Source organism: Salvelinus sp. IW2-2015, linkage group LG4q.1:29, assembly GCF_002910315.2.
Source record: "Salvelinus sp. IW2-2015 linkage group LG4q.1:29, ASM291031v2, whole genome shotgun sequence".
In the NCBI taxonomy this organism is placed as follows: Eukaryota; Metazoa; Chordata; class Actinopteri; order Salmoniformes; family Salmonidae; genus Salvelinus; species Salvelinus sp. IW2-2015.
In genome coordinates this window covers 18,331,790-18,356,059 of record NC_036842.1, presented here as the reverse complement: position 1 = coordinate 18,356,059, position 24,270 = coordinate 18,331,790, and the positions used below count along the sequence as shown (strand labels likewise).

The window sequence follows — 24,270 nt, the reverse complement described above, 5'->3', positions numbered from 1 at the left end:
ACAATGCAGAGATAATAAAAATGTTAACTACTACGTTGACACTCACACAAAACCCACACACACACCGATACAACACAAACATACACACACACACACTTTCACACTCATCATATGCTGTTGCTAATCTTTTTATTCTTACTCTTACTATTATCCATTCTGATGCCTAGTCACTTTACCCTGCCTTCAGCCTATGATGTGTGTGTGTGTGTGTGTGTGTGTGTGTGTGTGTGTGTGTGATGTGGTGTGTGTGTGTGTGTGTGTGTGTGTGGTGTGTGTGTGTGTGTGTGTGTGTGTGTGTGTGTGTGTGTGTGTGTGTGTGTGTGTGTGTGTGTGTGTGGTGTGTGTGTGTGTGTGTGTTGTATTGGTATGCATGTGTGTGAGTGTCAATGTTACAGTGTGCCAGTGAGTGTGTATGAGAGGAGGCTTGTGGGAAGAGCTATAGGAGGATGGACTCACTGTAATGGCTGTAATGGTGTGTTTATAGTGTGTATATATAGTCTTGTGAGTGTGCGTAGAGTCAGTGCAAGATAGGGTCAATGCAAATAGTCTGTGTAACCATTTAACTATTTAGCAGTCTTACGGCTATTTAGCAGTGTGATGGCTTGGGGTTAGAAGCTGTCTCGGAGCCAGTTGGTCTGAGAGCTGYTTCTCTGGTACCGTTTGTCGGATGGTAGCAGAGTGAACTGTCTATGGCTTGGGTGGCTGAAGTATTTGGCAATATAAAGCATAATCAACTAATCATTCCTTCTTCCTCCATCACTCTTTCTTTCTGAGAAATATGTAATTAACTACTAGCGGTTAAAGGGGTTGGGGCCAGTAACCGAAAGGTTGCAGGTTCGAATCCCTGAGCTGACTAGGTGAAAAATCTGTGAAAAAACTTGTCCTTGAGCAAGGCACATAACCCTAATTGCTCCTGTAAGTTGCTCTGGATAATAAATGACTAAAATGTAAATGTACATGTACTGTATATTGCCAGGTCACAATGTGCTTGTAATGTCAAGAGGAAGTAACTTGCCTCCTTCACCAACAATGAGCCCACCTACAGCACCCATGGCAGCCATTTTGTGCTGCACACCTACACATCAGTTGTTGCAGTGCAGAGGTGAGGAGGTTTACTACTGACAACACAGCCCTGTGTGGTATAGCTACAGTAAGATAATCAAGGCACAGTTATGAGCATAATTTATTCTCAAAGTCCTGAAGACATCCCCTAGCGCTGTCCTTTAACCATATTTGCTGTTGCACAACTCTGCCGACTGAGGGCAGGATTAAAATGATGGTAGCCTGAGAGAAGGAGGGAATAGATTGGGGCTTGAGGGAGGGATACATCCAGTATGATGGAGTGTCTTCATCAGGGGACTGCTGCCACTGCAGAGCTTTCTTAATCTGCCCATCACCTGCCACTCGCCTAATGACTTTCTATTTTTGGAAACATTGAAATGAAGGGACATGCTCACCAGTAACTCTCTGTGGCTGGACACATCTCTGAGGAAGTTTGCTTTTGGAATGTAAAGGGATTCCATGGAATTTAGTAAGAGGTAGCTTCACTGTATCACATGGCCTAACCGCACAACTCATGAAATGTGAGGGGTTTTAATTGTGTTCCGAGCCGACATGGAAAGYTAACAATTGGTAAAATTGGTAGTGCTAAAAACTGAGTACCAAGATTGAATAATAATAAGGCTGCTTCAAWATTCAAATGCCTTCATTAGGCAACACCCTCCTCAACCAACCAATCAAAGCCTAGTTAAATCCACACAAAAAAATCTGGGTTAAATAATAGGGCCTGTTAATTTTAACACCTCAGACACATTTTGCTCCACTCTACTCCAGAGCATTGTGGACCACAGAGGTGGCAATCAGAAATTAGAAACAGYATCCTGCTGCATCATCAGTAAATCTGCATATTGAATCCTGGTGTAAATCAGGCCAGCAGAGTGACTCCTCAGGGAAGTGACCTTGTGGGAACACAAGCCAACGTCACACAGCAGCAACCATATTCCTCCCCACCCCTGCATAATCATCCTGGAGCTTGGTCACAGAAGAACTGCCTGCTCGTAAAATTGTATTATTTCATTAAAATGCTTTACTGGGCATCTTATTTTCCTTCTTAAATAATCATGAGGGGCCGCAGTGATTCGGGGGTTTGTGTACACACATCCATACCCACATATGCAGTCATAGTCGGCCCTAGCCATTTGGGGGCCATAAGCAACATTTTGTTGGTGGGGGCCCACCGCACCTTGTGAGCAAAACATTTTAGCGGCCACCCTCTTGACAACGGAGAGAAACATTTGTAAAAATGATAAATATATATACATTTTTTTTTTTGTTTCATTTAATTGAGCCACCAATAGCCCATCCCTGTTGGGCTGCCAGTAGCCCATCCCTGTTGGGCTGCCAGTAGCCCATCCCTGTTGGGCTGCCAGTAGCCCATCCCTGTGCTACCCAGAAGCACATATCTCCTCCTTTTCATTTCTCACAGCAGGGTGTTAGTGCCATGCGCAGTTCTTCTTTGTGCTGTTTTATCTCTGATTTGGGGTATGTTACAGGTTTAGCCAATATGCTGTGTCCCAATTATTTGTTTGTTTGCCCTGCTGAGGCATGGGTGGATGGAAAGCCAAATGAATGGGTAGCCAGAGTACCAAACACAATGAAAGGTAGTTGGCTGAGTGAATGGTGGGGGTAATGGATGGGTTGACCTATAGATAAATACTGTAGTCTGATGAACAGAAATATGGATGGGTGGATATTACTGTGTGTATTTAATTGCAAAAGCAGTAGAATGAAGTGGATGCTCTTGGCAACATTAGTTGTCATCTTCTCAATGTGTAGGAAGTGAAGAYCTGTTCTACATTCGAGGAGACAAATGAAGTACAGGAATCCCCCCATATGATCGCATCACTCAGTAACCTCAGGCCAGTCTGCCTGTAGCAGCTGTGTGTGTGTGTGTGTGTTCTCTTTCCCCTTAGATTTATTCCATTTAAAAGCTGATGTTTAAAATTACTGAGCTCCCTGTTCTCTTTAGGGCTACTGAATTAGAGTTATCATCGGGCCTGAAAATTCGAGCCTGTCTTACCCAAGCTTGGTGAGCTGAAGCCTGAGCCTAGGACCGGTCCAACATCACAGAAATGTAATGAGCCTGAACATGAACAAAACCCCTTAAAACAGTATATTGATTTAAACTGGTGTTGAGAACAATGCAGCAGCAGAGTGAGAAGATGAGGAAACAGCCCTTGTCTTAGAAAAGCACGGGGAGAGGAAAACTGGGCCCGTCCCGGCCCATAGGGTTCGGGCTGAGAATGAGAACTCTACACTGAATCAAGAGAAAGATGTCTCAGCAAATACACACATTTCACTACACACACATTTCACTGCACACACTTCACGACTTCACAGCCCCGACAAGAAACTGCCAGTTACAGAGACACTTTGGCCCAAAAACCTTGTTTGTTTGAAATTATGTTATTAAGCCACCCATAGGGCTGTGAACTTTTTAAAGCCAAAAGGAAAGGAGGTGATGGTTGAGGCTTCTAGGCTCCAAAAATCAATTGGTTTGGGCAGATAAATTCCTGTGTGGGGTCTTAGAAAAATAACAAGTCCACGGCTTGCCCTGGGCGTCACCGGGGCAGGGGAAATAAGTCTTCGTTTTGATTAACGTTGGCATGTTGCTGGAACCTCTTAAGCAGTGCTAAGGCTTGAGGAGACGGGGGGGACGGGCCAGGGATGAGGGCTTGATAAATATAGCCAGGCTTGGCAGATCAGTGGATGCTCTCAGGCCATCCCAGCACACAATAATGTCTGTACACACATACACACACACACACATAGAAACGCACGCACACACACACAAACACACGCACACATTTTCCTACTCTTCATTTTTCTCCTTATTCCTCACCAAAACCTATTGAAGTGTCTGGGGCATGTCCCCCTCCAGCAAGAGGTATCAGGACAGAAAGAGTGTCAAGGCCAGAAAGATTAGGGCTTACTCTAGACATATGACAACACAAACAGTATTGTGTGTGCATATATGTGCACTTGCCTGTGTTTGTATGTGAGATAACATGATAAGATGAAAAATTCTGAAAGGGAAATTATATACCACAACTTATATACCACAACTTATATACAATAGCAACTTCCAGGACTTAAAACTCACGTTACATTACTGCAAGCATACCACCAAGTAAAACGGCACTGCAACCACACTGCAGTACTATACGGTAAATGTGCTTACTCGCCAYACAGGAAACATCTTAGTTTTGGTCTCTATTGATGTCTTTGTGCCTGTGTTTTCTCCATAGGCCGCAGCATCTCACTGTGAAGTTGGACTCACAGCCATATTAAATCAATATTGGAAGTGCAGGGCCTTGTTCTCTGTGTTTATAGATCCAGGCTGTGCTTCAGACCCAGCTTCCTCTCCACGTACAGATCGTTGTCTGTCTGCTACGTGACTGCAGGATCAGCGGCTGACTTTTCTTCTGCCGTTACCTCCTATTTATAGTGGGATAGATAGACCCACCAGTGATTTTGGATGGTAGTATTTCGGACAAAGCGTAGCAGTTTCAATAGTATGTGTATCAGCCTTAATTTGTGTAGGCAGTGGCCTCAAACTCAGCAAAAAAAGAAACATCCCTTTTTCAGGACCCTGTCTTTCAAAYATAATTCATAAAAATCCAAATAACTTCACAGATCTTCATTGTAAAGGGTTTAAACACTGTTTAAACACATYCTTGTTCAATGAACCATAAACAATTAATGAACATGCACTGTGGAATGGTCGTTAAGACACTAACAGCTTAAGGACGGTAGGCAATTAGGTCACAGTTAGAAAACGTAGGATTAAAGAGGCCTTTCTACTGACTCTGAAAAACACCAAAAGAAAGATGCCCAGGTTCCCTACTCCTCTGCGTGAACGTGCTTAGACATGCTGCAAGGAGGCATGAGAACTGCAGATGTGGCCAGGGCAATAAATTGCAATGTCCGTATGTGAGACGCCTAAGACAGCGCTACAGGAGACAGGACGGACAGCTGATCGTCTCTGCGCAGTGGCAGACCACGTGTAACAACACTGACAGGATCGGTACATCCGAACATCACACCTGCGGGACAGGTACAGGATGGCAACCAGACCTAGCCACTCTCCAACTCAGCAGACACTTGCCTCTGTTAGACCTAGCATCTTACAGGGGAGCCCAGAGACAGCTTGATCGGTTCCTCGCAGTGGCAGAAGCCAAGTGTAACAACACCTGCAAAGGATTCGGTACAGTTAACACCAGGAAATGCCTAACGAACATCAATCGCTCCATCAATTCCTGCGTCGCGCAGACTGTTGACCAGGTACCGGACTGGCATTACAACAGGAACCCTTGAGGCAGAGTATGGACCCTTGGACTGAGCAGGAATGGCAACAATCCTCCTTCATCAGTTTGACGTGCCTGTCCTATGAGTACTGTTCGCAGCGCACAGGTCCATGGCTGAGACAGCAGGACATTGGACTCGACATGGAGGACAGGTACTGTAGGGGAAAAAAGCTCTGCTCTTGTATTACAACGCTAAAGGGCATCCACAGGCAATTCGCCACGGCTTTTGTCGGATCAACCACAGGGGACTGGAATATGAATAAGGTCGTGGGCATTTCTTACCACTGAGCTTTTGATCTGCGCTGGCGAAGGCTTATTGGTACGTCGCCATCTCACAGGCGTATGCGAAGGCTGTCCTGGGTAATTTTCTCTGACTTCGCGGTTGTTGATCTCGAGTCGTGGATTTGGAAGTGTGGGAGACGGGGTTCCGTACACCGTCAATGGCGCCTGTCTATTGGTGTCGGTGGTGTGCGGCGATCACAGCTCGAATTTCTAGATGAGGCGTTGAGGCCTGAGCTTGGGTCTCTGGTTTCATCTCATTGGTCTCGAGGGCAGGTGTTGGTCAGCTCAACAGCATCAAATAGCTACGTTGCTGTACGACGTGGAGACGATTTGCTCTTGGTCATTTTGCGGCTATAATGGCAACTCTGGCAGCGTGGGCGTACGTGATTATTGAAGGGAAGAACTATGGAAAATCACTACTGCTTTATGTGGGCCTAAGCAATGTGGTTGCAGCGTAATCTGCAAGGCAAATTGCGAATATAATTAATCAATGTGTCGTAAATTTGTTTCCATCTACAACATATGGCATCCTCATTTAATCAAAATTTTATTTTACTTTATGCTCTCTGTGACAACTAAGAAATATACGCAAGTCTTATTACCTTATGTTCACTTTACTAAATTGGATACAAGATATATACTAGATTAATCTCTCTCTTAGTTCCAGTGCTAAAAACACAGAACAATTCTTAATTTTTTATTTACAGTTCTCCCACTTATTCCTAGTGAGAATCACCGGGAAAGTGAAGAATTACTATTTTTCCAAAATACTAGCCCCATTGTTTCGTCCTTTATCCCGCTTGAAGTGACGAAATGCCTTTTGCTCCTATAAATAACACGCAGTGGCCATGGTCGCTCATCCTTTAGCCAAGACGCCCTGTATTGGATCTAATAACATACAACAGGTCGATGGACACGTGCCTTCCATCCTTTCTTGTAGGGCGACTGTTGAGTACAAATCAGACGTGGAACCGATTGAAGACGAGCCTTCCAAAGATACTGATCAGGCTTGTGTACATCTGTCAGTCGAATCGGGTTAGAGGAGAAGGAGAAATTTGCGATAAACAACATCTTGGAGTGAGAAGTGCGCCATTTAATTTTTTTTGGAAGGCGCGAAGTTGGATCTGGGTAGCCTCCTGGAAAACCGTCGTTATAGGTGAATATGATCTGCTGGCTTCGATTTTATTTGATACATGTCACAAATATCATCCTAAAGTATGGTTTTTCAATATACTTAAATTATATTATTGAAATTGTATTCTGGACTTTAGACGTGATGGGACGCAAGAATTTTTTCAAGATGGAGAGGTTAGCGTCGCACTGTTCTAGTGTGCTTGCTAATTCAGAAGGGAAATTGTTCGTTCTGGATCGAAATAAAGACATTTCTGACAAAGGACCTTGGAGAACATTCTGATGGAAGATCAACAAAGATAAGGACCCAATTTGGGATGCTTTTTTCATATATCTGTCGACTGTGCTTATGCTACCGTTTGACTAGAATCAATGCTGCTGTGTGCTAGCTATTGTAGTAAGCTAATATAACGATATATTGTGTTTTCGCTGTAAAACACTTCCAAAATCGGAAATATTGGTCTGTTCACAGATCTTATTCTTTCATAGCTATCCACCATATATTGGTTCTGAAAAATATGTTTTTATAATGGATGTGTAATTAGTAGTTGACGTTGGTGTCTGTATTTTCTCTGGCTACTCCCGTGCGATTTCTGACTGTAGCTGTGATGGTGGCTATGATGGTAGCAGTAATGTAAAACTGATTTATAGCTAAAATATGCACATTTTTCGAACAAAACATAGATTTATTGTGTAACATGTTATAGGACTGTCATCTGAGGTAGTTTTTTCTAGGTTATTTAGGTTGGTTCTAGGTTAGTTAGGTTGGCTTGTGCATGCTACTTGCATCCTACTTGTGCTGTGAAAAATGTCTGTCCTCCTTTTTTATTTGGTGGTGAGCTAACATAAATATATGTGGTGTTTTCTCTGTAAAACATTAAAGTGGATCTACAGGATTGGATTGACAAGATGTTTATCTTTCAAATGCTGTATTGGACTTGTTAATGTGTGAAAGTTAAATATTAAAAAAAAATAGATTTTGAATTTCGCGCCGTGCACTTGAGCTGGATGTTGTCATAGGTGTACCGGCGTCGGGATGACGTCTGGCTGCAGCCATAACAGGATATCCTCCTCCCTCATGTGGTACTCTTCCTTCAGGCCCATCCTGACATGACCCTCCAGCTTGACAATGCCACCAGCCATACTGCTCGTTCTGAGCGTGATTTCCTGCAAGACAGGAATGTCAGTGTTCTGCCATGGCCAGCGAAGAGCCCAGATCTCATTCCCATTGAGCACGTCTGGCACCTGTTGGATCGGAGGGTGAGGGCTAGGGCCATTCCCCCCAGAAATGTCCAGGAACTTGCAGGTGCCTTGGTGGAAGAGTGGGGTAATATCTCACAGCAAGAACTGGCAAATCTGGTGCAGTCCATGAGGAGGAGATGCACTGCAGTACTTAATGCAGTTGACAGTGAGAGGACATTTCTTTTTTTGCTGATTTTATATATTTTTCTGTTAAAACAGATTTTTTTTATTTTGTCACGGTTTACTTTTGGGAATCAATGCAAATGGATTTCTGTGATACTGTTGTCCTCTTAAATTCTGTCTGTTTTTCTCTTTCCTGTAATACACTCTTTTTGTTATTTTCTATTGTCTTCATGTGGTTTATTTTAGGTATATAATATGGAGTGTTTCTTATCAAACTTCTTATGGCTGCAGTCCCGGTAACGGGACCGATATGACAACAGCCAGTCCAAGTGCAGGGCTCCAAATTCAAAAACCAGAAATCTCATAATTAAAATTCCTCAGACATTCATGTGTCTTATATCATTTTAAAGGTAATCTTGTTTTCTCAATAGGGGGTGCTGTTTACACMTTGTAGGAATTTCGTTCCCAAATTAAACTYCCTCGTACTCAATTCTTGCTCGTACAATATGCATATTATTATTACTATTGGATAGAAAACACTCTCTAGTTTCTAAAACCGTTTGAATTTATAAATCTGTTGAAGTTAAACAGACCTCGAGTTGGAGCAATTTTCCAAAAGGTCATTCATCAAAAGGTAAGAGCTATTTATGATGTTAATTCGTATTTCTGTGGAAGAATGTAAAATGATTAGTCCGCCATTAATTTCGGCATGGTCTCGCTGTAACGCCCGCTGTATGTCGAGTAACGTTAATTTAAAAAATCTAACACAGCGGTTGCATTAAGAACTAATGCATCTTTCATTTGCTGTCCAACCTGTATTTTTATTGATGTTACGATTAGTTTATCGATTAGATTAGGTGCCTTCCCAAGATGGCGCCGCCAGATTGCCTGAAATGTTGCTCATAATCACATTGTATAACCACGATTTGTGCCACTAAATATGCACATTTTCGAAAAAATCCTATATGCATTGTGTAATTGATGTTACAGGACTGTCATCTGATGAAGTATATGAAGGTTAGTCAAAAATATATATATCTTTTGCTGGTTTGTTAGGATCGTAACCTTCTGCTGCTGTACAGGCTTGTGTTTTCTGGCTATTGTGGTAGCTAATATAATGCTATATTGTGTTTTCGCTGTAAAACACTTAAAAAATCTGAAACATTGGCTGGATTCACAAGAATGTTGGTCTTTCACTTGCTGTAACGCGTGTGATTTTTCAGAAAAGTTTTATGATGAGTATTTAGGTATTTGACGTTGGTCTCTTGTAATTATTCTGGCTGCCTCGGCACTATTTCAGATTGCAGCTGCAATGTAGAAACTGTGATTTATACCTGAAATGCACATTTTTCTAACAAAACATATGCTATACAATAAATATGTTATCAGACTGTCAATCGATGAAGTTGTTTCTTGGTTAGTGGCTATTATATCTTTATTGGTCGAAATTGTGATAGCTACCTATGCAGGAAAAAAATGGTGGGAAAAAGTTGTGTCTTTTGCTATCGTGGTTAGCTAATAGATTTACATATTGTGTCTTCCTGTAAAACATTTTAAAAATCAGAAATGATGGCTGGATTCACAAGATGTGTATCTTTCATCTGGTGTCTTGGACTTGTGATTTAATGAGAATTTAGATGCTAGTATTTACTTGTGACGCTATGCTAGCTATGCTAGTCAGCTTTTTTACTGATGGGGGTGCTCCCGGATCCGGGATTGGGACCAATTAGAAGTTAATCCCACAATGTGCCTATTTCAAATAGGCTTTTCAGCGAAAGCACTACAAACGATTATGTTAGGTCACCAAAAACCAAAAATATCACTGCCTATTTTTCCCAGCTAAAGATAGCTTCACAAAAACCAGAATAGAGATAAAATGAATCACTAACTTCGATTATTTTCATCAGAAGACACTCATAGGACTTCATGTTACACAATACATGCATGTTTTGTTTGATTAAATTCATATTTAATCAAAAAAATGAGTTACATTGAGGCTACAAGATTCACTAAATGCAAAAACATCAAGTGACTTTGCATAGCCCATCGTTTCAACATGAATACTCATCATAAATATAGATGATAATACAAGTTATACACATGAATTATAGATATACCTCTCCTTAATGCAACGGTATGTCAGATTTCAAAAAAACTTTACGGAAAAATAATCGCATGCTATAATCTGGACGGCGCTCAATGGTAGCATACACAGCTGCAAAGATGGCGTCACTATAAACAATAAAATACATGATAAATATTCCATTACCTTGATGTTCTAGATCAGATTGCACACCAGGAATCCAGGTCCACAATAAATGTTTGTTTGTTCGAAAAAATCTTTATTTATGTCCAAATACCTTCTTTTTGTTAGCGCGTCTGGTTTACATATCCAAACGCTAATTCTGGTCAGCGTTATATCGGACAAAAACTTCAAAATGCAGTGGCGTGCCGTGGGCCTGGGGCCTGGGCCTTCAGTGAGGTCTACACAGTCCACTAGAATTAATCCACCTCTTATTACCATCATTATGATGCCATGGCTCTAGACACTATACATTTAGACAGAAACGCAGTAATAACAAGGCGTTGCGTCACCTTGAATTGACATTTTTATTCAGAGAATTGCAGGGGAAGAGTACAATACAGTACAGTTCAACTAATAGGCAAGAACATAGTCGAGTGCAACAGAGTTATATTAATATTTTCTCTATCCATTTCTGGTCCACAAACTTTGAGCTTTAAGTCCCAAAAATAAATCAGTGTGTTCACTAAACAGCGCATTGTCGCACCCAAAGCAGTTTCACCGTGATGAATAAGACACAATATTCACTGAAATAAAAGAAAGAAACAAATAATTTGCAACATAGGCTATTTGCCATTTTATTTTGTTAATATATAGGTTATTTATATTACGAAATAAAATGGAAACATAATCACATTTAATAAAAAAACATGCATTGTATGCCTACTCACCAAAGACTGATTATTTGAACAAAAATCCTTCCTCCTTTCTTTCCTCAAAGAGACTTCAATGACTCTGTTGTACAGTCTATCTGTGCGTTTTAGTTCCACCAATAAGTCCTTTTCATCGACATGGGGCTAATGCTGAAAGCCGAGTCTGTCGTGAGCATTTCTGGAATACTCGCTCGCAGAAGCCGTGGACACAGGATAGTCACTGTCACACATGCCAATGTGTAAAGTTGCCCCATGTCCTCATTCAGATTTTTCTGCTTAAGGAAATCAAGGAGATCAGAGGACTTTTCCCTTCAAAATCAGTCATAGCATACATTACAGTCAGTTCTGTTTTTAGCTTGGATAGGTCAGACAGTGTTCCGTGACTCTCGTTAAGCTGGAGAAGGCTGTTTGCGGGATTTTTTCCGGTAGGTGTGAAAGTGCCGGGGGTCCAGGAGGAGAGAAACATTAATTGTTCGTGGTCTTGAAACCTGTTTCGTATCTGGCAAAGAATGTTGTCCAGATATTGCCTGTGGAGTTGTTGATAGTATGTGCGAGGGTCTCCTTGTGCTGGCCTCTGCGTGCGCTGGGTGAACTTGAGATGCGCGCTGTGTCATCATATGATTTGACTGAACCTGCACCTCTCTCGCTCAATTGTGTCAAAAACCTGTTCACCCTTGTCATGCAGAATTGTACATCCAAAGTTTGTTTCTGTAGAATTCCAAAAGCACATCCGAATAATTAAAAATCCCATTGAATGTTTCAAGCAAAAAACAAAACTCAAAATCATCCAAACGTGCATTAAATCCATCAGCATAAGCACAGTATCCCCGTCTTGGTCTCATGATGTTCCAGTAAGTGGTTAAACAGCTCCTTTAGGGCAACTCTATTTTCAAGGACTGCATTGACCAATCTAGATGTATATTGCCACCTGTTGGTGCAACCTTAGGAAGACGACGCTTGCAGATGTCATCCAGCAGTTGCGTGCGCTTAGGGATCGTGAGAAAATGCTGCAAGGCCATTGAGGTTGGCAAAGAAGACCTTGCATTCTTTAAGCTTTGAGGCCCTTTGAGTCAGTACTAAATTTAGTCGATGTGCATACAGTGAATGAATAAGGCCATCGGTGCCCTCTCCTTAACTTTAGCCTGCACCCATTGAGTCCAGATGCCATGACTGCTGCGCCATCAAAACACTCTGCCACAACTTTATCCAGCTACATTAATTTTCCTCCAAGAAACGGAAAATAAGAGCGGCAATCATCAGCTCGCTTGCCGCTTGTCACATCTTCAAATCGGATAAATCGCTCCTTGACTCCTGTGTCCGTCACAATACGCAGGACGAGTGAGAGCTGTGCTGCATTTCCCACATCTGTTGTCTCGTCCACATAACAGCAACAAAGGGAGCTTTTTTATCTCCATTTTGATCTCTTCTCCCATCACTTCAGCAATAGCATAAATTAGGTCATTTGTATTTTGCTGACGTCCAATGAACACTTTGTTAGTGGACAGGTGGTATTGTAAATCTGTGTTGCTTTCAGAAAGAAAAAAAGAAGCTCCACGTAGTTCCCTTTGTTTGTGGAGTCAGCACTTTCATCGTGTCCCTAAAAGAAAGTTCCTGTTTACCCAAAAACATGACACATCAATGAGTCTTTTCAATATTTCCCTATTTTTCTTCACTTTTCATTGTCAGCTCCGTTGCCCTGCACGCTTGTTCGTTGAGCTGTAGATCCATCGGGTGTCCCCAAAAGTTTTCAAAAGACCATTGCTTTGAAGTGCCCAGCCGTACTTTGGTGTCTCGTTGCTGCCTTGGTTAGACAACTCAAGTTTGCAAAGCAGTGTGGCTCAAACACCAAATCAATCACGTGCAAATAATAGGCATTCCCAGCAGTACAGTTGCAGTGCTTCTCGGAGCCTGTGAGCCATTGATAGCGCTCGTGAGTTGGAACTTTGAAAGTGGCGAACGAACCCTTTCCCGCCTGACTAGCGCTTTGTGAGCGTCGGCGTCGGGCGACCTCTCCTTACAATGTCTAACTTTTCTTGAAAAGTTCGTCTTGAGAATGGCGTTTAATTATATCCTCGACCAAATCGATATCTTCTCCTCCTTCCGCCATTGTGGATTGAAAAAACAGTTTAGTAGTACGCGAATTAATTTGTTTTCAAATTCAGTTTCTAGTTCTGAAGTTCTGCATAGACTGCCATAGGACCTGCCTCTCAATATTGGTAATCCAATCAAAAGACGTGCACGCACTACGCTGCTAGCTGGCTCCTGTGTAACACTGGAGCCAGCCAGCAGGGGTACAATAGCCACCTCTAAAGCTGATTGGTTGACACTAAATTTTCATTTCCATTCACTTTAAGCTACAAGCGCCCGAATGTTGATTCTGAAGGCCTGAGGGCAGATTTTAGACCCCTGGCAACACATGATGGCTGAATATGATTGGATAAAGATCTAACATAAAGACCAGCCCTCCAAATCTCAACCTGGGGCTGGAAGCAGTGAACCAAGAGGAAAGCTATGAAATGAAGAGTATAACTCTTACTCTGGGGATAATTTAATACATATTTGTGGGAAATATATATTAAAAAAAAATTATGTTCTGATGATGTTTAGGCCAGCAGAGAAGGCCTTGCTGGCCCTGACGGCCACCACTGTCAAAATGTGATATTACGGTCGAAGAAACATTTCAAACTAAGTACTGAATCAATCATTAGGATGTTTTTAACATATAGCTTCAATAAAGTTCCAACCGGAGTATCCTTCTTGTCTGCGTGAGCAATGGAACGTCAGTGCCTTGCATGAAGAAAAGGCATGATCAGGACATGGCTGCTTGATGGAACCCTGACTGATTCTGCTCTCATTCTCTCCCACAACATCTAGAAGTCTCATTGGGATTTCTTTAATTGCTGACATCTAGTGGAAACCTATGGCAGTGCAACATTCATTCATACCTAATTGTGATTTCTTAAGGGACTCTGGTGAATACAGACAAGCTCAGATTTCTGACTTCCTGTTTTGATTTCACCTCCAATATGAGTTCTGTTAATCTCACAGACATAATTCAAACAGTTTTAGAAACTTTAGAGTGTTTTCTATCCAATACTAATAATAATATGCAAATATTAGGAACTATGACTGAGGAGCAGGCCGTTTGAAATGGGCACCTTTCATCCAAGCTACTCAATACTGCCCCTTCAGCCATAAGAAGTTATCAAACGCCTGAAGGACCAATTGTTCCTTCCACTTAAGTGGAAAATAATATCAACATATTGGAATATATTGGATGAAATGAATGTGATGAAAGTGTTTCTTGATTTTATACATTTTCTGCCTCACTAAATAAGCTACATTTGCCCTCAGTTGACACAGTCCAATCATGATATATGATGAATGTAATTGTAGTGTGAGACAGATTAAATGATTAAATAACAATACTTGGCTTTGAGTGGGCACATTCTTTGATGTCTGATAATTGAGGACAGACACATTCAGACGCACGCGCACGCACGCGCACATGCACACAAGCACACGCACACAAATGGACACACACACAAATGTCCTAATGCTCCAATATCTCCCACATACACAGTCCAATATCGGTACCACTAAGAGATAGTGCAGGTTTGTCAGTCAAGAAGACAGTCAGGACAGGTCTTCTCTGGCTCCAGGAGTGTGGCTGGTTACAGTGMCTATACTTATTCCGTTGAGAATGTGCTGTGTGTGCTTCTTCCCTCATCGACTTCTCGCCCGGCCCTGACTCAGCAGCCATTGTCAATTCTGTTTAATTTTGTCATGCTTGACTTCCTGCTACCCAGAGTCCTGTCTGCCAGAACCTCTTCATCCGCCCGTCACTTAGGACAACAAAAAGATGACAAGACACTCTCTCCAGGGGGCTAGGAGGGGGCTGGAGGAGGCCAGAGGTGTGTGTGTGTACCTGAATAAGATCATGTTGGTCTTGTTAAAAAACCTTGTTAATAAAGATCACTTGTGGGAGCAGCAAAATGTTGTTGCTGACATTATCCCACTTTTTAAACACATTCCTTTTATATCCATATCCTGAGGGAAACATTTGAACATATTTAAATACAGTTTTTTTGTGTGTATAGATGGCATACCTTGATGGCATTGGTGGAGATCTGGATCTCATGSAGTTTCCGCATGGTGCCATCTCGGTCGATGAAGTAGGAGGATGCCAGCTGGTGCAGGGCCTCCACATTCTGAGTGGCGTTGACCAGCTTTCTGTCCAGCTTGTTCTTGGCCATGTACATGGTCAACGCCTCCTCGCCTACAAGGAAGACAGGAAATGGGACTTGTATTATGATACAGTAAAATAGGATACCATTGTTGACTTACTCTTTTCCTCTTTTCCTCACTACCCCTTTCCTGTTTTATTACTTTACAACCTGGAATTAAAATAGATTTTTTGGGGCTTTGTATGTAACGGCTTTCTTCCTGGGATGAAGGAGAGGACCAAAATGCAGCGCAGTTAGTGTTCAACATGTTTAATTTAACGAACTGTGAACACTTACAACAATACAAAACAACAAACGTGAAAACCGAGACAGTCCTATCTGGTGCAGAACACAAACACAGAGACAGGAAACAACCACCCACAATCCCCAACACAAAACAAGCCACCTATATATGATTCTCAATCAGGGACAACGATTGACAGCTGCCCTCTATTGAGACACCATATTTAGCTGACACAGAAACAGACGAACTAGACACACAACATAGAATTCCCACCCAGCTCACGTCCTGACCAACACTAAACAAGCAAAACACATAAGAACTCTGGTCAGGATCTGACAGTACCCCCCTCCTGAGTGCGGACTCCGAACGCACCCCTAAAACTCAGAGAGGAGGGTCTGGGTGGGCATCTGTCCGCGGTGGCGGCTCCGGCGCAGGACGAGGACACCACTCCACCATTGTCTTTGTCCCCCTCCTTAGCGTCCTTTGAGTGGCGACCCTCGACCCGACCGCCTGGTCTATGAACCTTCACAAAGGTCCCCCCTAGATAGAGGAGACAGCTCAGGACGAGGGTAGCTCAGGACAGAGTAGCTCAGGACAGAGAGGTAGCTCAGGACAGAGAGTAGCTCAGGACAGAAGGAGCTCCCGGACTGAAGGGCAGCTCCGGACACGAGAAGCTCTGGACTGAAGGGCAAGCTCATGACTGAGGGGTAGCTCATGACTAAGGCAGCTCATGACTGGAAGGCAGCTCATGACTGGAAGGCAGCTCATGACTGGAGGCGCAGCTCATACTGACTGAAGGCAGCTCATGACTGAAGGCAGCTCTCATGACTGGAGGGCTGGCTCATACTGCTGGCGCGGCTCTACTCGAGGCGCCTGGCACTCCTGACTGGCTGCGGCTCTGGCAGCTCCTGACTGGCTGGCGCTCTGGCAGCTCCTGACTGCTGGCGCTCTGGCAGCTCCTGACTGGCTGACGGCTCGGCAGCTCCTGACTGGCTGCGGCTCTGGCGCTCCTGACTGGCTGGCGGCTCTGTGCAGCGCGACTGCTAGCGCTCTGGCGTCTGCTGACGACGCCACGCTCCTGACTGACGGACGGCTCTGACGGCTCGGGACAGACGGCGGCTCTAATGGCTCGGGGCAGAGGATGGCTCAGATGGCGCTGGGCAGACGGAGGCTCAGATGGCGCTGGGCAGACGGATGGCTCAGATGGCCTGGGCAGAGATGGCTCAGATTGGCTGCTGGACCGACTCTGACCTGCTGAGGCGCACAGTAGGCCTGGTGCGTGGTCCGGAACTGGTGGTACCGGACTGAGACAACGCACCTCAAGGCTATGTCAGGGAGCAGGAAACAGGGCAACACTGGAATCTCGAGCGCGCACTATTTGCCTGTCATCGTACCGGAACTGGTGGTACCGGGCTGGAGACACGCACCGCAGGGAGAGTGCGTGGAGGAGGAACAGGGCTCTGGAGACGCACTGGAAACCTGGTGCGTGGTGTAGGCACTGGTGGTACTGGACAGACCGGACCGTGAAGGCGCACTGGAGGTCTTGAGAGCAGGGCTGGCACCATCCGCCCTGGTCAGGACGTTACATTGTATCATTTGATTTASACAACATGCCTACCACTTTGAAGATGCAAAATATTTTTTTATTGTGAAACAAACAAGAAATAAGACCAAAAAAAATGAAAACTTGAGCGTGCTTAKRTATTCATCCCCCCAAAGTCAATACTTTGTAGAGCCACCTTTTGCAGCAATTACAGCTGCAAGTCTCTTGGGGTATGTCTCTATAAGCTTGGCACATCTAGCCACTGAGATTTTTGCCCATTCTTCAAGGCAAATCTTCTCAAGCTCCTTCAAGTTGGACGGGTTCCGCTGGTGTACAGCAATCTTTAAGTCATACCACAGATTCTCAATAGGATTGTGGTCTGGGCTTTGACTTGGCCATTCTAAGACATTTAAATGTTTCCCCTTAAACCACTCAAGTGTTGCTTTAGCAGTATGCTTAGGGTCATTGTCCTGCTGGAATGTGAACCTCCGTCCTAGTCTCAAATCTCCGGAAGACTGAAACAGGTTTCCCTCAAGAATTTCCCTGTATCTAGCGCCATCCATCATTCATTCCATTCTGACCAGTTTCTCAGTCCCTGCCGATGAAAAACATCCCCACCGCATTATGCTGCCACCACCATGCTTCACTGTGGGGATGTTGTTCTCGGGGTGACMAGAGGTGATGGGTTTGCACCAGACATAGCGTTTTCCTTGACGGCCAAAAAACTAAATTTTWGTCTCATCTGACCAGAGTACCTTCTTCCATATGTTTGGGGAGTCTCTCACATGCCTTTTAGCAAACACCAAACGTATCTTGTTATTTTTTTTTCTTTAAGCAATGGCTATTTCTGGTCACTGTTCCGTAAAGCCCAGCTCTGTGGAGTGTACGGCTTAAAGTGGTCCTATTGACAGATACTRCAATCTCCGCTGTGGAGCTTTTCAGCTCCTTCAGGGTTATCTTTGGTCTTTTTGTTGCCTCTCTGATTAATGCCCTCCTTGSCTGGTCTGTGAGTTTTGGTGGGCGGCCCTCTCTTGGCAGGTTTGTTGTGGTGCCATATTCTTTCAATTTTTTTATACTGGATTTAATGGTGCTCTGTGTGATGTTCAAAACTTCAGATATCATTTATAACCCAACACTGATATGTACTTCTCCACTACTTTGTCCCTGACCTGTTTGGAGAGCTCCTTGGTCTCCATGGTGCCGCTTGCTTGATGGTGCCCCTTTGCTTAGCGGTGTTGCAGACACTGGGGCCTTTCAGAACAGGTGTATATATACTGAGATCATGTGACAGATCATGTGACACTTAGATTGCACACAGGTGGACTTTATTTAACTAATTATGTGACTTCTGAAGGTAATTGGTTGCACTAGATCTTATTTAGGGGCTTCATAGCAAGGGGGTGAATGTATATGCACGCACAACTTTTCAGTTTTTTATTTTTTATTTAATTTCTTTAAATAAGTCAATTTTCTCATTTCACACCATCAATTTGGACTATTTTGTGTATGTCCATTACATGAAATCCAAATAAAAATCTACTTAAATTACAGGTTGTAATGCAACAAAATAGGAAAAACGCCAAGGGGGATGAATACTTTTGCAAGGCACTGTATGCACACTTTGTTGTCCATCAGTTGCTAGTTAGGCACCAAGTATTAAAGTACTGAAGTTTCCAAGCCATCTCCATTAAATTCACTGTAATCATAATTCTACTTTGTTGAGGGAAATAGTCCTTCCTACGATTGTGATATGTTGTTGTCCCACCTAACTATCTTAAGATGAATGCACTAATGTAAGTCGTTCTGGATAAGAGTGTCTACAAAATGACTAAAATGTCAAATGTAAGTTAGATCTAAAGTGACTATTACTGCCATTTATGCATCCACATTTCACTAAAAACAGTCTATGTTCCCTTAATAACTCCAGATGATGTGTTTATAAAGGTTGAAAAGGATACGGGCATAAGTGAGTGGATTGCTTTCACACCGAGGGAATGACCTTTAGTAGTGAACATCCTGGCACCGCAGGGGAAGAAGTGAACACCCCAGCAGAAAGCCCTGATCCTTTACACAGCAACAAACAATGACTGACGCCTGTTAGTTAAAACAACATAAAGGTCATTTGAACAGCATAAACAGCAAATGTTTCCTCTCCTTAACGTTCAAAGAGCATATAAGCCAAGTTATCTGGAACTCATTCAAGAACATGTCACATATATTCACAACTCCCTGCATCGTGATTGGTTATTTGGCCCTTGGCGATGCATTGGGATTGGTCACTTAGCTTGTGATGGCTGTGACCGGGGGCGGCATTCAGGCCCATGTCTCATGCCTGGTTGGACCAGCAGCATTCTCTCCCTGCTCTCCCTGCTTTTCCCCGGGTGAAGGAAGGTTATACAGACACCCTTGGCCTACTGCATAAGGATAATGATACTACATTAACTCTCTATCGCTATAGCTTTGCCCCTCTRCTGATAATACTGAAGTAGGTCTACTGTACATAAATATGTTACTTTACTGCTCTTGCACCAGTGAAGTCAGGCCCAGCAGGCTCAGCTAGATTTGATACTTGTGGGTGAATTTTTTTATAAGAAATACATTGTCTCACATTTTACTGGGGCAGCTCTTTGACGATGGGCCTCAATAATGACTAAATTGATTCATACCTATGGCTGAGCCTTTAGCATTCTAAAGCTCTGTCTCAGTCTATGGTCAATGACGTTTTGCCATTTTTATGGATTTACAATATTGCCAAACAGGGGCACAATTTTATTGGCTACTGTAATGAAATAATACAAGATGATGGATATATAAAAGCAATACATGAAGGGAAGGTATCGATTTACCTGTATATCATTTAAGCACCAGTGCCTACTGGTGCTTAAAAGCAATGGAATTGCTAGACATAGGTACTATACTGAGGAGTTAATGTTACCTGTGTGTGGGTTACTGTATATCTTACAGGATATATTACATTCTATTATTATACTGCACAATGGCAAAATGTACACTGTCCAATAGTGTCTGCATACCTATGAACCAAAACATATGCAGAGTAAAAGACAGATGTGCAAGCAAACATACACATGCTATATCCGCATACACGCATGGACACACACAGACATACACACTCCTTTTAGCTCATAAAGTGAGTCTGGCGAAGAGAACATAGTCTTTTCTGTATTCCTTATCACTTCAGATGTAATAGCTCTGGGCCTTCAGGACAGCTTTCAGTACATTCCTGTTTTCTGGGTTTATCAGCTCACATAATGGTGTTCTTTATTAATATGCAACCCAGAGATTGAGATGAGTGACTTCTAGGCGATAACGCTCTGAAATGCCTTCAAGGTTAAAGATGATCTGGTGATAAAAGAGAGTGTGTGAGAGAGAGAGATAAATAAATAAAGAGTAAGAGAGAGAAGAAACCGTAAGAGAAAGAAAACAGCGAACAGAGAAAAAATAATTGTAACCTGCAAAATTGCAATCAGTTCTGTGTGTCAATATTCCCCTCATCTATCATCAACCTTTAATCACATGTGCATTTGTGGCAGCAGTGAATCATCCTGCTGGGAATGGTTTTTATTTTGAACGTATTAATACTTTACCTTAGTATCATATTTGCTTCAATATCACATTGCAGAATTCCATAATTAGTGTGTTAGTGCGAATCACCTTGCAGGCTTGTAATTGATATTGCAACTCTAAACCTCTGCCAATGAAATCCCCCACCCTTGCCTTAACTAAATTATTAAACAGACTGTTTGACATTCAAGTGAAGTCTTAGATTTATACAGAAAGGGTAGCTTTCTATAGGATGAGCTCCTCAGTGACAGTTTGATATACTAATGTTTAATGAGATAAAACTACGTCTAATGAGATACAACTACGTCAAATGTTATCTTAACAGGACAGAACCATGAGAGGAAGTGCAGCTTTTAGAGGGGGTAGCCATTCAATTATGGCAAGCTCATTTGACAGTCAAAACCACCAATTTACCCATTGATATCTCATCTTCATGTATTCCCCATCAATTCCCTATCAATAAGCCATCAAAAAAGTGTCATGGACATTAACAGCACTTTCCCTAAATAAGGTCATGGGGAAACAATTTGGTTGAACCAACTACAATCAGGAGTCATCACCTGGCAGCCCGGAGCCAAATGCGTCCCACAAGCCATTGTTGTGGCTCACCAAGGGTGTCTTAATAAAGTAGAAGAAGATATATACTTTCTTACCTCCCAAGGTGGCGGATATGAGGATGTGGGTTCCATACTTCTTGATGATGGTGTCAATGAACTGCTGAGTGGAGGGTCGTCGCCCTAGCAACCGGACACTGCGCTGGAAGTCCGGCATAAGTGGCACGGGGTTCCGGATCAGGTCCCTCCTCTCGATGGCTGTGTTCCTCACCTTCCAACGCGCAAACTCCCTACAAGGAAAACAGCATAGGTAAATGCTTATGTCTTTAGATATTCATCAATGGTATTACGACAACCATTTATGCAACAGCAACAAACCGCACTGGGGACAAGATAAGTAGATAAGCAAAATTGAAGGTCATTTTACAATTAGCACCCGCTATAGCAAGCATCTTCCCAGTTGACATAATATCATCAATGCCATAATTGACTAATGTCTAAAATGGCAGTTACTGTTCACAATAGCTACTGGCAATGTTAAGACAAGAGTGTAAGTCAATTGTGATCAGATTCTTATTGAAAGGGAAGATGTATCGCCATCCCTAAGTAAGATAAAAAATACTAGCAGCACATGGCACCATGTAAATAGCATTTTTTTTTTATGTAACCTTTATTTAACTAGGCAAGTCAGTTAAGAACAAATTCTTATTACAATGACAGCCTACCAGGGAACAGTGGGATAACTGTCTTGTTCAGGGGCWGAACAACAAACAGGTTTTTACCTTGTCAGCTCGGGTATTTGATCCAGCAACCTTTCGGTTACTGGCCCAACACTCTAACCACTAGGCTACCTGCCGCCCCAGCTGGCTACCAGTTCTCTGCTCGAACTGCCAGTGAACATCATCTCACGCCATTGAGTCACCATGTTATCTAATCAGGGCAAACGCCAAGCATGGCTGTGGGCTATCTATGATTCTCTGTAGGTCCTGATTGTGTGAATGATCAGCATTAAACCAAACCGCTTTTGCCACGGGCCAGATCTGGGTCCTGCAATCAGGCAAAACTCCTGATCTCTAATTGAATCACAATCATAGACCAATATTCCCATAGACATTTGAATTACACTAAAATGTCTACTATAGACATCCAATTACAAAACAAATAATTCTGTCCCTATTGTGTAAATTGTATGGTCCAATAACTGCAATGGGAATGCTGGTCCATCATTACCCCAGGGCATGGCTGGGGAAACAACTGAAAGAGCTACGTGATTCCACAAATAAGAAAAGCATAGCATTCTACAACTATTACATTGCAAAGTAATCCAGGTGTTATTCAGAATTATTTCCCAGATATTAATTTTAACAACAGCATAGCTATTACATAATCAGCCTTTACCATATGTGTTTGACGGAGTAGGATTAGGGGCATCTCAAATATAAATATCCATCCAGCTATAATTCTTTGATTAGTATTCTTTGTCTGAAATAATCCCCCTGGCAGACCAGTTGTCCTTTTAATTTCCATGAGACAGCTTGTAGTTTGCATGTTTAGCAACACAGGCCCGCCAAACAATTGTTACACTTTGAATGGGGGGAAGAAGGACAATGTTACAATAAAGACGTCACTTCGCAGCTTGAAGAGGTAGGCTAGGTACAGTATCCACTTACAATTTTGACACCTTGGTATTCAGACAGGTTCGTAAATCTCATTCAACAGGTTAGATCCTTCGGCAATGTAAAAGGATTTTATAAGAGATTGCATTAGTTTGGGAGACACCACTGCTCGTTAATTCAATTGTGAAGCAGGGATTTTTGTCCCATCTACCCTATCATACTCATGCAAACACGCGCACACACCTGCACGAATGCACACACAGACAAAGTAGCTGCCGTTTTACAGGCTCCTGACCAATATTTAGCGTGTTTTTTATTGAGCAATTYTTTTGGGGGGGTTGTACATAATCTTTTCGCCATCGTTTTCTATGACCAAGAAGAGCTTCTGGACATCAGGACAGCGATTACTAACCTCGATTTGGATGAAGATTTCTACTTCAACGAGTCGGCGGCACAGGGCATAATGCTCACCCTGGACCAAGCACTAATCCCAGAGACTTGGAAAAGGAAGAGACGGAGTAATAAAGGCCGACGCACCCTGGCGAAATTACATCAGCGAATAAATAATCTGCATCTACGCTTCGTTCTATTGGTGAACATACAATCACTGCAGAACAAACTGGACGAGCTCCGTTCGAGACTATCCTATCAACGGGACCTGATGAACTGTAATGTCCTGTTTCTTGGAGTCATGGCTGAAGAAGGACATAGATAACATACTGTAGATCTAACAGATTGTTCTTTGCTTGATCGAACGGCAGCCTCGGATAAGCTAAAGGTGAGGCTTTTTGTTAACAACAGCTGGTGAACAATCTATAATATTACGGAAGTCTTGAGGTTCTGCTCGCCTGAGTTAGAATACATCACGATCAGCTGTAGACCATACTGTTTAACAAATATTTATCTATATTTTTCTATTTACAAAAACAATGGTGGCACGAAGACGGTGCTCAACAAGCTGTATAAGGCCATAAGCAAACAAGAACATGTTTATCCAGAGGCGGCGCTCTCAGCGGATGGTAATTTTAATACAGCGAAACTGAAATCCGTCTTGCCTAATTTCTACTAGCATGTCATCTGTGGAACTAGAGAAGAAAAAACCCTAGATAACCTTTACTCCACACACAGAAACGCATAGCAAGCTCTSCCTCTAACCCYAACTCTATCCTCCTGATTCCTGCTTACACGCAAAAACTCAAACAGGAAGTACCAGTGACGCGCTCAATACGGAAGTGGTCCAAAAAAGAGGATGCTAAGCTACAGGACTGTGTCGATAGCACAGCCTGGATTATGTTCCGAGACTCATCCGATGACATTAAGGAGTTTACCACATTGTTAACCGACTTCATTAACAAGTGCATCGACGAGGTCGTCCCCACAGTGACCGTACATACATATCCCAACCA

At 42.8% G+C, this 24,270-nt stretch overlaps 1 protein-coding gene and 1 long non-coding RNA gene across 2 annotated transcripts in view; one reads left to right on the top strand and one right to left on the bottom strand.

Moving 5' to 3' along the window:
- The window catches only part of LOC139026834 (uncharacterized), a 405,332-nt gene that overhangs the window by 62,978 nt on the left and 318,084 nt on the right, over window positions 1-24,270 (top strand). The gene's annotated exons all lie outside the window — the stretch shown is intronic.
- LOC111961592 (BMP/retinoic acid-inducible neural-specific protein 1-like) overlaps window positions 1-24,270 on the bottom strand; it is a 157,213-nt gene that overhangs the window by 58,439 nt on the left and 74,504 nt on the right. The window contains exons 3-4 of the mRNA XM_023983986.2: window positions 21,348-21,538; window positions 15,209-15,378 (exon numbers count right to left, since the gene is read on the bottom strand). Of these exons, the coding sequence (XP_023839754.1) occupies window positions 15,209-15,378; window positions 21,348-21,538 (361 nt within the window). The remainder of the gene's footprint in view (window positions 1-15,208; window positions 15,379-21,347; window positions 21,539-24,270) is intronic.